Consider the following 12,716-nt stretch of genomic DNA (forward strand, 5'->3'; position numbering starts at 1 on the left):
TTTTTTTTTTGCACTTCTCTAATTTGAGTTGCCAAAGCACAACCATGTAGTTACCTAAAATATCACCTAAATTTTGCTCTCCAAGTAATTGGAGATTGCTGATGTTTAGTGAGTTCCAGTGATGTAAATCTCACGTCCTAAACCAAATAGCACTATCACTCACTGCCTTTTTTACAGATGCTTTGGTCCACATTAATATTATAATTTTTGCATTTTTATCACTGAAATAGATGCTTTTTGAAGTGCCTGTATGAGAAAAACACCATTTTTATTTGTGCCCTTAAAGATTTTGGTTGATTTCTAAGGAAAGGATGGTTCGGGGGTTAATGGGCTGCTTCAATTTGAGCCAGCCTTGACTTGAATCTCACTTTTAACACAGAGCTGTATCCATTCTTCTGATTTCTGTGCAGGTTTTTCCAGTCCTGCAACATATTGTGCAGTTTGGGAGCCCACCTAAAGTTAATGGGGCTTGAAATGGCCCAGAAATCCATATGGATGTCCATAATTGGGGACAGGATGTTTGTACACCAGACAAGACAAATAGAAATGCCCCCAAATTACACATCAGCATATTGAAATGTGCTTAATAACATTCCATTTTATTGAGTCAATTAGGTGGGAAATGGCGTTTTACACACATTTGAAACCGTCCAAACACGTTCCAGAAGTGAACAAACAGGGCAGTTTAGAAGATGTGTGGTTGGAATGCAGAAGGGAGCAACGTTAGCAGAAAATGCAGCTCCTGCCCCAAGAGCTGCAGTATTATTGCTGATGGTCATTCTGGAGGCCTGAAATGGACATTCAAAAATATTGGTTAGAGAGCCCATTTAGTGTTGGGAATTCAAGTGAATACTTCTATTGTTTTCATTTTCTCAACAGTACTTCACAGTAATTGTTGATACATAATATTTTGTATTTCTTTTCTGAACAGCTTCTTTAAAGCCATATAAATATTGAATTTCAGATAGTTATCATCAGGATTGCTCTGGAGTGGCCTATGATTAAAAACTGGCACTGAATACATGACCAGTTGAAGTACTTTTTTCTGCCATTAATAGTCACTACACACCATGGGATGTTGCTTTCTTTTCACCGTGTCTGTCCTTGGATATTTTCCCTATGACTGTTTTTCCTCTTCCTTTCCTATTTTCCCCTCTATAACATCCAAATAACTCAATGTAATCAGCTTTCTATTCAGATATGGGCAGGATATTAAATATTAGGAGGAGATTTGTGGTGCCTAAAGGTTTGATGATGTTGCCTTTGCTTTTGTAACACCCAGTGGATACTTACAAAGCCCTTTAAAGGGCCATTAATGTTTGGAGCATTTTAGATGAGGTCTTAAAGCCTCATTTTATCAATATAATTAATTGGGGTAGGTCATTGGTTGGTGCTTAGGTAAGTGCCACGTTTAGGAGCAGTTCTTCAAAAAATTTGAAATGAGCAGGTTGATACCAACACAGCCAAATCTGGCCAATTTTCTAGTTTGGTTTTTCCTTTTCTGTGGCTTCTAAACATAATTCTTCACTCTAGTTTTTACTCTTACTCAACAAGAATTTCTTCAGATGATTAATTTAGGATTTCAAGCTGGGTTTAGTCTGTAGCTACAGATCTGAATGTGTCTGGATTGTTCATGTTCTGCTTATTTAAAACTGATGGTAACCTGTGCTGTGCTGCTGTGGGAGATGAGCTCTGACTGCCTGAGCAGCTTCCAGTCCTTTAAAAGGTTGGCTCCCTGCTACAGTTGATACATTTCACTTTCAGCACCCGTATGAAAAAATCAGCAGACTTGTTCAGTGCTGCTATTTCAAAACTGTACTTACTCATTTCACTTGTTGAATATTTTCAGCAATTCCATTCAATTTATCAGATTAGAGCATGGGAAAATATCCATGCAGGCTGCAGGCAGCCACCTCTGCAATTGTTTCGCTTTGACAGAACTGAGAAATGAAGGAAGCATTTATTCCCTATTGCTTCAATGAAGGCAACACTGCTTTGACAAAGTATCCAACTGAAATTCACATCAATTTATAAAAAAATAATAATGGAGTACATCTTGGCTTTTCTACCCTAAAACTCCCCCTCTCCCAGTGAGATTCTTCATATCCCTGGAGAACAGGAATTGTATTAGAAGATGTTTTTTTATTTGATAAACCTAGGGAAGCACATGGCTCTGAATTTCTAAGCAAGGAGAGTCGGAATTTTGCTTCTTCTGAGCAACTTGTCTTTCAGAAAATGTTTATTTTATGCACTTCTTAGGAACAGCTCATTACACAGGAAGTGTGTGTGAGTACCCGACAGGGAAGAGGGAATGCACAGACAAGGATTCAGCAGTGCCCTTGCCAGGGTCAGAAAAGCACTTTGGCTTCCACCAGCCCTGCTTTGGATCTGCCACTGCAGTCTCCTAATAATAAATTGTCATAATAAATTATTATAATAAATATAATTAGCAGTGTGAGAGCCACTCTGGGAAATACCCTCTGCTGGTGTCACACAGGTGACATGACCTCAGCAGGGGGACTGTGTCCCCCAGTGCAAGCTGGGCAGTTGGGGTTGGCACATTTCCCCTCTGCCCCGCCAGTCTGGGCTGACTGCAGAGCACGTGGCAGTTTCAGCTCTCTCAGGGGTCTGGAGGTCGAGGTGACCCTGAAAATGTAAAAGTCCTTCCTTCCCAGCCCACGCAGCCAAAGAAGAAGTCGGAGTGCCTAGGGTCGGCTTCTAAAGGTTATTTTCTCTTATTTATAACATGCTTTCTCAAAGAGCTGTGGTCTGTCTAGCTGGTCAGTTTGCAGCAGACTCCCACTCCCTTGGGGTGGTGTTACCATTTTACACTAAAAACTACCTGCGCCATGTTTACAATAACATGCCAACATCTATCATTCATGTTGGCCAGTGTGTCTCTACCTTAAACCAACAGAAAAGTGTCACCATCACAGCAAGACACAGAGGGCAAGAAGAAGCAGAAGAAGGTCAGGACACGCCCAAATCCCTCCATCTTGTCCCCTTGAACCCCTTATTTTAAAACTCTAAAATTCTACTTTTTCGCCCTGTGTTAGTTCAACTACCACACTAATGACTTTTGGTGAAAAATCAAGACCCCACAATTCCAATAGATCTGTAGAGCACGGTATGTTTTTATTACAGCGCTGGACACATGTGAGGGATCTTTCCCTTTCAAAGGACATGCATGCCCCTGAAAACTCCTGATCCTTTTTTATTACTCTAGCTAATTTACATATTCATATAATTTCACAATAGGTTCATGCAAATTCATTCTTCTGATTTCGCGTTACACTTACAGCTAGTTACATTTGTACTCAGTTTTTGTCAGAAAGTACAGAGAGAACTCCTGGGTCACTCTGCGCTGTCTGTTTCAAGGCCCAAGGAGTCTTTCTTATCTCTTATCTCTTTAGCTTGGTAATTTGCATTCTTTCTCCTTAGCCGGGGCAGTTATGCTAGTGTTGCAGTTACCAGACTAAACAGCATATTTTACTTATGTTAGCAAGCTCAAAGCAGCACATTTCACCTAAATCCAAATGGATTTCTACTACTCAAACCCTTGTGGCTTGTAATTCCTTGTACAAAGGTGGCAATTTTTCCACGGGCTAAAATCGAAGCCACAGGTGTTTTTGACTTCGTGCCAAGGTCTCCGAGCCCCATGCCAGGGTCTCAAGGCAGCCAGGGCAGCCAGAGGGATGTCCTGGGTTCCCACACAGCTCCTGCAGTCAAACACTGGCACGGATTTACGAGAGCCCACCGAAGCTCCGAGTGCAATTATGAGACTCTCGTTTCACACGATGCTTCTCCCATCCGTAACAACTTTCAAATAATTTCTCACATAAATGAGAAACAAATTGTGTGTGATATTATAAGCTGCAAATTTTCAGGATAAACTAAATTATTTTTGGAGTCTTTATAAACTTTACCCCAAGGTGTTATGGCCAGTGAGATCACCAGTTTTCTCTAGCTGATATTAACCCCAAATTTCTTAATTGCAGGAATGAAAACACAGGGTATCTGTCTGGAAATATTCCTTCAAATTCAATGAGATTTTGGGGGAAATTTAGAATAATTTATAGGCACATGGTGCAAACACTGTGAAACTTCTACAGTTGAAACCTACCCGTGACAGATCAACCAGTCATGTACATGAAAATAATTTATATTTTTTAAAGTTCTACATCGAGGCTAAAGTGATAACTATGCCTCTAATTAATGACCTTTCCTAGATGGCAAATCCAGGAAAGAAGTACCTGGATGTTGATTAGCTGCCTAATCAGAAACACGGTGCTGATCTCTTCTATCATTTTTGTTACCTCTTCAGCATTACTGAGGTTTCAATAAAGTCCATGATGTAATGCAGACTTTTAATTATGCCAGATTAATGTAATATTTCTGATGAAAGGGTAATTGAAAGAAATGGAGCATGCATGAGCTGAACTCCAAACTCCAGCTGCGTTAACTCTCTTATTTTAATGGGAATTAAAGGATGAATGCATTTTGGGTAAAGCTCATTCCTGTACAGAGGGTCAGCTAGAAACTTAAATGCCTTTAATTTTTATGAGGTTTTAACTGCAGTGGAGAAGCAGAGTCTGTGAAATGGAGGGTGAGCTTGGTCTCATAAAAAGCACATCTTTCAAAGGCTTTTAATTACTCAGTTTAGACCTGTGTCTTTAAAATAAGCAAGGAATTGAGTCACTAATATGTAAATATATTCAGAGAATGCTCTGACTGCAACAGGGAAGGCTGGGGAGCACCAAAGCATTTTCTGAGATCAGAAGTTCTGCAAACACCACTGCTAGCTGGCTGAAGGAAAGGGTTCTGCCAGAATATGAGCTCTTGGCAGCCTGAACCACAGGGAATGAATTTACATCCTACCAGTTGCTTCTTCCTTGGAATGAAGATCATTATATCTTTGTCTTAAATGTTGTGCTTTTTTTTCCCTTCATTTTCTTCTGTTGTGTGGATGAACATGAGGAGTAAACTCTGAGTTAGCCCAGTGTGACGGAGGCAGGGAGATGTCTCTGTAGTCATTGAAGAAGCCAACATTAGGAACTTGGGCTGAATTAGGTGAATTGCACCTTCTCAAACCAAATCAGCTTTTGAAATTCTAATTCAGGGCTTTCCTGTGGAGTTGGCCACCATCATCAACTCTAAATACAGTCAGTAGACCTTGGCTGAGTAGAAAGAGGGGTTTATTCAATTTAATTTTCTATGTCATAAGTCTCCCTACCCTGAACTGTGCACTTAGACCTGTATCCCCACAGTATAACTATTTTTATTAATATTATTAATGCATTAGATCCAAACAAACTCTCACAATGGTTGTCAGTTTTCTTGGCCAGCAGAAGCAAATCTTCACTTCCAAGGCCAAAGCCCTGATGCCAACAGCCACCAGCTGCTTGTGAGAACATGCTGTGCTTTCTTATCTGAGCCCATTGACCAGAAATGTAAAGATTCAGAAACACATGGCAGCAACCCTGTCTTTTACACTGCTATGGATCTTTAAAGCCTCTTCCAACCTAGTCATTCTGTGAATTCTGTGCTATCTCACTGTTATCTCAGAAGGAATGAGGCTGAATGTGTCTCCCAAGTATCAAAGAGGTAGAAGAGCAGAGGAGAACTGTGAGATAAAATTGGTGAAGATCACATTGGAGACTGAAACGAGAGAGATTTCCCCACAGCTGTGCTCACTTAGTGCTGCTGTGCATCCATGGATACCCAAAGGGAAAGGTGGAAGGGACAAAAGAGCAAAATTTACCATCACATGTTTGTGGCTTGAGTGCCTTGGGCAGCAAATCACTCCTTGTAGGTAATTTCTGTCAAATCACATCCAAAACAACACAGAGTGTATAATAATTCCTGAGTGCTGAGGCCAGATATGGAGACAGAGGTGATAAAAAGAAAATAAAATAATTACTAGGCCTAATTATCATTAATGTGCAGATCTAAACCTGCCAGGCACAGGCTTTCCACAGAATTAAGTTCTTAAAAGAAATAGTTCTCATTGATCAGCAAATGTGCTCCTTGCATACATTATTTGCACATTTTATGCTCACAGTATTCCTTAAATACTAATATATTTTATGAGCTATTGCCAGCTGCAAACTATAAATTTTCTGTGCTATAAAATACATAAGAATGGGTAAAAACAAAATTAAAAACCAATGCAACCCCATCAAATTCAGTGGAAAAGTCACCAGGTGAGCTGGGGCTCAAATAAGAAATAGACTCTAAAAATCTGGCTCTGTGTGAGCATTTCTGGAAATTTCATTTGTTTCTTCTTTATGGGGACAATAAACAAAAAGAAAAGCCAACAAGAAAACTACAATTCCTATACGGGAAAGAGCAATGAACACTGGAAATCCAGCTGGGAGAACAGAGAGATTTTAAATATGGACCAGAGGCTCAGAGCTCCCCAGTAAGTTTATAACAGAGCAGTTGTTTTGGTTTCAATGGATTTCCTCACATTCAGGGTTGAGTTTTCCAGGCAATACTTTGGTTATCCTTGAATCCTGTAGATTTTGTGTTAAGGGAGTTACTGGCCAGAATGTTTGTCCAATTAACACCTCACATGACCTTATCAGACTCTTTGTAGAAAGTAAATTTGTAATTTGCACTCAGTTATTAACCACAGAAACTAAAAGACTGATGCTGTCTAGGACAGAAGCAATTTCCAATCAATTTTGTGTGCAATAGAAAGAACCAAGATTGATTTGATCTTGCATGTTCTTACTTACCAAAGGTGGTGGTCTACTGAAACTTCACAGACCATAATTTTGAGTGTTGATCTGATTTCCAAAGGAAAGAACTACTCCTTTAATAATCCACATATGCAAAAGGGCCAATCACCAGTAATGGCCTCCAGGCAGTGTTTTGAATAATTCTTTTAACACAGCCTTGGCCAAGGCTTAGCTGAATTCAGAGGAGTCTTGGCACCCTCTGCCAATGCCAAGTTTGGTGGAAGTGCCAGCAGATGTTGGGACACAGCTTTCTGTGGAAGGGGTCCAGGTTTGTTTGAGCACTCCTCAGGGGAAGTTGTCACCACTGGCTGTGAATGAGAGGAAAAAGAGGGAATTTCCTGCAGGGAAAATCCAGGAATGTGCAGTGGGGAAAGAGGCAGTGAAGGAGCCACAGCTACAGAGGTTTTGTCAAAGTGGCAAAGCAGGAAAATGTAGAGCACAAGGCTGGCAGGAGATGAGCACACAGCAGCTCAATTTGTCAAGGGCTCAGAAAAGATGCTACAAACCTGGTAAGTGAGAGCCTGGGAAGGGGATTTAGCTGTTTGAATGGCTACAAAAAGCCCTTTGGGACAACCTGTGAGAGAGAATCCTCTAGATTGACATAACCTAAATATACAGACCTAGAAAGGAGATTCCATGACAAAAACCTCCTCTGGTTTGTTTGTGCTTTCAGGCTTGAACAAGAGGCAGGATGATGGTGTTGTCCTGAGCAATCAAAGAAGGGAGTGCTTTAGGGGGAAGATTTAAGAGCTGGGTTGTAGCTGTGCAGAGCTGTCAGGAAAACATCCAAAAGTTATCAGAGCTAGAGGCTGACATTTGAGACTGAATGGAAAAGTGGGAAAAAGAGAGTAAGAGCTCTGAACTGTCAGCACGGATGTGATTGCTGAGCAGGAAATGATGGTGGCACTGAGAAGGGGAAGAAACCAAAGTGGGGGGAAAAAAAGGTTTCCTTAAAAAAATGAACTGGAGGAACAAGACCACAGGACAGGCTGGAAAAGTGATTAGAGAAATCATGGTAAAATTATAGGAGGAGATAGTCCCAGGAGCCAAGGGAACATCGGATTTTCAAGCATGTGATTAAATGGATCAAAGGCAATAACGGCTGAAGTTGAGAAGCAATTTCAGTGAAAGAAAATCTAGGCAGGAATTGTAAAGCTTTGAGGTGAAAGGAGTAAGGAATGGGGTGGTGCTTGCAGAGGCAGGTGGGGTAACAGGGAGGGTCAAGAATTCCTTGTGAGGGACAAACTGGCCTTCAATAGATACAAAAATAGCAAAGGAGAAAGAGTCATAATTAAAGATTAACTCAACTAGTTTTTGCACATCAGACAATGTGTATGAAAGGTAGTAACATTCATTATGTCTGTCAATATAATGTAAAGTATACAAGCTTTTCTTCAGGTGTGCACATAAATCACCAAATCCTGCCCTTTATTTACAGGCTGTTGGTGAAGCAGCTCAGTGGCTGCTCGAGTTGGTGGGGTATTCATAAATTTTGTGCTGACAGATTTCTCTGGTGACGTTTCGGCCTGTGGATTGCACAGAAACAGCTCCACAGCTCCTCCTCATTCATCATGTCCAGGTGCCTCTCCTTAGCAGGAGGACCCCCAAGGATGTCCCAAGGATTCAAAGCAGCTTCATCAATCCCAGAGCCAGTGTCAGTTCCTTTGAGCCAGGATTGAACAAATGCCCTTTAATGACACTAAGCTTCATTGGGATCTGGAAATGCTATTTTTCAGGTTGTCTGTGAGATCAGACTCTCAAATTCTTTTCACTACCCAGGAGATCAGGTTGTTTATGAGAATTTAGTTCTAGCTAGTATCCCTAATCCAAATACATCCAGACTTTGGCAGTCATGACCACAAATCTCCTATATGTGAGTCTGGATCCTGATTTTGTGGCCAGACCTTTTCTTTCAGCTGCTAGTAATCCATATGCCAAGCAATTCCAGATTTTGTCCTATTTGGAAATCTCAGTTAAACTTCTCACTTCAGTGAGCCCCATCCATCAGCACCTCTATGGATTTCTTACACTTAATTTGCTTTATTTACCTTTGTTTACCAGAACTGAAGTGCTGCAGGGAAGGGCCAGGCAGCTGTTGGCATCCAGGTGCCTGCATTGCTGCAGAATTCAATATTGACATCAGTTCAAATGATAACAAGAAATAAACAGATAAAACAAAACAGCCTTATCAATAATTATATTACATTTGATTTGTCCTAAAAGGCAAACAGACCATTAAAAATTTTTAAAGGCCACAAACCAGCATCTAACATTGGCCATTACATTTCTGTGGTGGTGACAAAACTGTCAATATTGCAATATTACAATCTTTTAAGTGTACAGATACAATAAATATTTGACAAACATTTGCTGACTGAGTTTTGATGTGTCTTTCCCTTGGTTTTATAGGCCCAGTGTGTGCTACAGCTGATGTTAGATTTGCTCCTGAACTCTCCTTTCTGAATTTATTTACTGCCTTGGTATTATCAGGGTGTCCATCTAAAACAGAACTAAAGTGCCACATTCACTTTATTTAATAGAAACCCTACAAAAATGTCTTCTATTTCTGTAGCAACATCAATGTGATACACCAGGCCTTTTATTCCCTGGTATATTCACAAACTATAAGGCTTTATTAGAGTGTTATTTTTCAAAAGATATTGTTTGTTTGCTCTTTGCTTGTCAGGGTGTGCAGGGAGGGAGGGGCTGGCATTTCCTTGTGCTTGTGCACAAATGGAACTGACAGAGGTGCCCAAGGGGGGGAATCAGGTCCTGGCTCAGGATTTATCCTCTCACCACATCTTCCAGAATTGCACCACAAAGGTGTCTGACTGCCCCACATGACATTCTGGGGAGATTTCTGCAGATTTCTGCACTCACAAATAATTGTTTCAGGACCCAGATAATCAATATTTAACTACTGGCAGTGTTCATGCACCCGACTAGGAATCTGACTGGGGGGAAAAAAACCCCAAACAGTTAAAAGATCCCGTGATTTGCATGGCAATACTCACCCCCATCTCATCCTTTAGGTCTGTAAGAATTCCTGCCATTTGAAGCTGTCCTACCGAGTTGCCATGGCAACAAGAAGAAGGAAAAAACCATCAGATCTGAAGATTGCAGTTTACAATTACTGTTCTTCACTCCTCGGCCTCAGTTGCTCCAGTTTAGTTTGCAATCTCACTCAATCTGTCCGACTGTACCTTGGTGTTCGACAGCCTCCACCCCTCTGCCCTTTGGCCCTGGATTCCTCCTGCAGGACACAAGGTTTACTCAAAATTTACTCTGAATGTTAAAAGACCATGACATCCAAACCCAACCTTGGGGGAGCAGGAAAAAAAAAAAAAAACAAAAAATCAAAAAACAAAAAAAAAAAACCAGATTGACTCCATTTTTTTCTATCTGTTGACTTGTTGCTATTCAACTGTTCAGAAAATATTTTGTCTGTGGGTTAGTATTTGTATATGTATGAGTGTATGTATATATATATATTTATATAGAGAAAAGAGTTATTCCACAGGTTTAGCTTTTATAAAATGTTCATCTGGAGGGTGAGAAGGGAGGGAGCAGAATAACGCAGCCACAGATGAATTGTAGCTGTCCCACCACGGCTAAACCTGCTGGGTTTGCTGTTCAGAGCGTGGCCAGGAGGAGCCTGTGGCCACCCCGGGCTCTGCCATGGCCCTTCTCGTACCTCAGGTTCAGCAAACACGAAATGCAAGTCCCCAGGGCTTGTTCCTGGTCTGAACTGCTCTCCCTGGGTCCCAGAGGGAGCTGAGGATGCAGGAGGAGCAGCCAAGTGTGAGCAGCTCAGCCTGATTTGAAGGGCCAAAGGGCTGAAACATTGGCTGGGGCAGGTGACAAAATGTTTTTATCAGCTCTGCAGGTGAGAAGCTGAGTCCAACAGCAGCGCTCAGTGCTTGCCAGAGCACTGATCTCTGTCTCAGCCTCTGTGCCAGCAGCAGCACGGGTGCCCTGTTCCAGAAATAGCCTCACAAACACACAAATCCATCATTTTGGATATATATATACATACATACACACGTACACACAGTTTCCAGTTAAGAGTAACAAGAGCATTTCTTTGTGTGTGTAAACTTACCACACCTGTTTGCAGACATGGGAAAAAAGGGTGTTTGTTCTCTATGAATATGGATCCTTTTTTATTCTGTGAGCATGTAAGGTCAAAAAAAAATTCCTTCTAACTGTATGAAGATGATCATCTTGTTAATAAACTGTAAATGATCCATCAAAGCTCACACCAAATTTTTATAAAATTAACACAAAAAGTATACTAGTGACAGACTGTGGCTTTTATTAGAGCTTGCCAGTAACTAGGGTAAGGTAAGTGTCTTAGAATATTTTAATAAACTTGCTTATTTAAAGTTTAAACAAGAAAGCTTCCTTATGCAATAGAACTTTGCAGCTGCATTCTTTAGTTAGCATTTTTACAGTAATTATGGGTCATACTCGATGGCATCCTTACTACAGTGAGAGTATAATCTTCCACACCACGTATATGTTTCAATAGTAAAGATTTTTGGAAACATTAAAAATAAGTCCAGACATACATTTAGTTTCCCATAATGCTACACTTAGATATTAAATGTGTGTTGGTGGTTAAAATTTGCTGTACAATAGCTTTTCTCCGACTTCCTGTATTATACCAAATATGAAACAGGCTTTTTTTTTTCTTTCTTTCTTCCTTTTTTTTTTTTTTAATCAAAAGGAGTAATAACAACAGCAACAGAGGAAAAATGAGTTTGTGTTGTGAGCTTTCCTAACGTTGTAGATTTCTTGATAAGATACGAGCTGCCTTCAGACCAGTTTTTCTCTTCCAGCTTAACTCCTGCAGTCCTGACCAAGTGAAATCTGCCCCTGGTCCCTGCAGGAGCCTCTGTGTCACCAAAGTGGCACTTGAGGGTCAGTGGGAGCTGGTCAAGGACACCAGGAGAGGCTTTTGGCAGCTTCAGCAGGGAAGTGCCTGATCCCAACCATTAACACGGGCACACTCCTGGTCCTCTCTCCCTGCCCATGCCTAGTATGGACCCCATGCTGCTGCTTTGCCATCAACAATCACGTCTTTTTTTTATTAAAAAAAAAAAAAAAAAGAAAAAAAAAGATATTATTTTCAAGCAAATTTTTCCAAAAGGAACGATTTAACTACTGTATGGCACCTCTGGAATTCCAACGTGTATGTTCAATGAATGCACCCAAAGATATTCTGCACCCTGTGCTTTGAGCTACAAAACCTCTATCTTGAATAAAAGAAATTATATTACCCTCCCCCACAAATACTCTTTTCTACTTGCTTTTTTCCTCTCTCCACCCAGCCAAACCCACCTCTGGAAAGACCCCCCCCTTGACTTTGGTGTCATTTCTGTCAAATGCCAGAAAAATCTGCCCTTCCCTGCTTTAAACCAGGGCTCACAGAGCGTTTGGTGAATCATTCCAAGGGCAGCCAAAATGAGGAACAAAGAGAAAACTCTTCTGCCTGGAACTACACGAGCAAGGCGAAGACTCTTCCTACCACCCTGTGCCCAAGGATAAGATCTTTCTTCTTGGATCCATTGCAAAATGTTGATGTGTAGAGAGGTCAGAGCCTGGCTGAAGCTCTGACCTGAGGTGCATCCAAGCCTCCATTCCCATTTTCCCTTTATTTCTGCTCCCACATTAAAGCCTCCCAGGCTTTCCCAAGTGTCCCGGGCTCCCCAGGGAGCTCATCCCTGGCCTACCCAGGCATGCCACGAGGAAGATGAAGCTGCCATGCTCATGTTTCTCCCCATTTAACACAGACTGTGGCACGTTCATGGTGTCAAGTGAGGAACCACAGCAGAATCTGAGTTTTCCTACCTGAATAAAGGGTGTCACCTCTGGCTTAAAAAAACAATGTCCATTTCCTGAAACAAAGGAGCAACAATGACTCATCCATTTTTCTACAATATAATGAAAAAGCAGAAAACTTACAAAATT

At 41.1% G+C, this 12,716-nt stretch overlaps 1 protein-coding gene across 3 annotated transcripts in view; it reads left to right on the plus strand.

The window, feature by feature from the left end:
* The window catches only part of CDH13 (cadherin 13), a 449,552-nt gene extending 437,514 nt beyond the window's left edge, over positions 1-12,038 (plus strand). For all 3 annotated transcript variants that reach the window (XM_068203139.1, XM_068203137.1, XM_068203138.1), the window contains one exon: positions 9,776-12,038. In XM_068203139.1, the coding sequence (XP_068059240.1) occupies positions 9,776-9,783 (8 nt within the window). In that variant the 3' untranslated portion in view covers positions 9,784-12,038. The remainder of the gene's footprint in view (positions 1-9,775) is intronic.
* The last annotated feature ends 678 nt before the right edge of the window (positions 12,039-12,716 follow it).

This window comes from Anomalospiza imberbis, chromosome 12 (genome assembly GCF_031753505.1).
Source record: "Anomalospiza imberbis isolate Cuckoo-Finch-1a 21T00152 chromosome 12, ASM3175350v1, whole genome shotgun sequence".
Taxonomy (NCBI): domain Eukaryota; kingdom Metazoa; phylum Chordata; class Aves; order Passeriformes; family Viduidae; genus Anomalospiza; species Anomalospiza imberbis.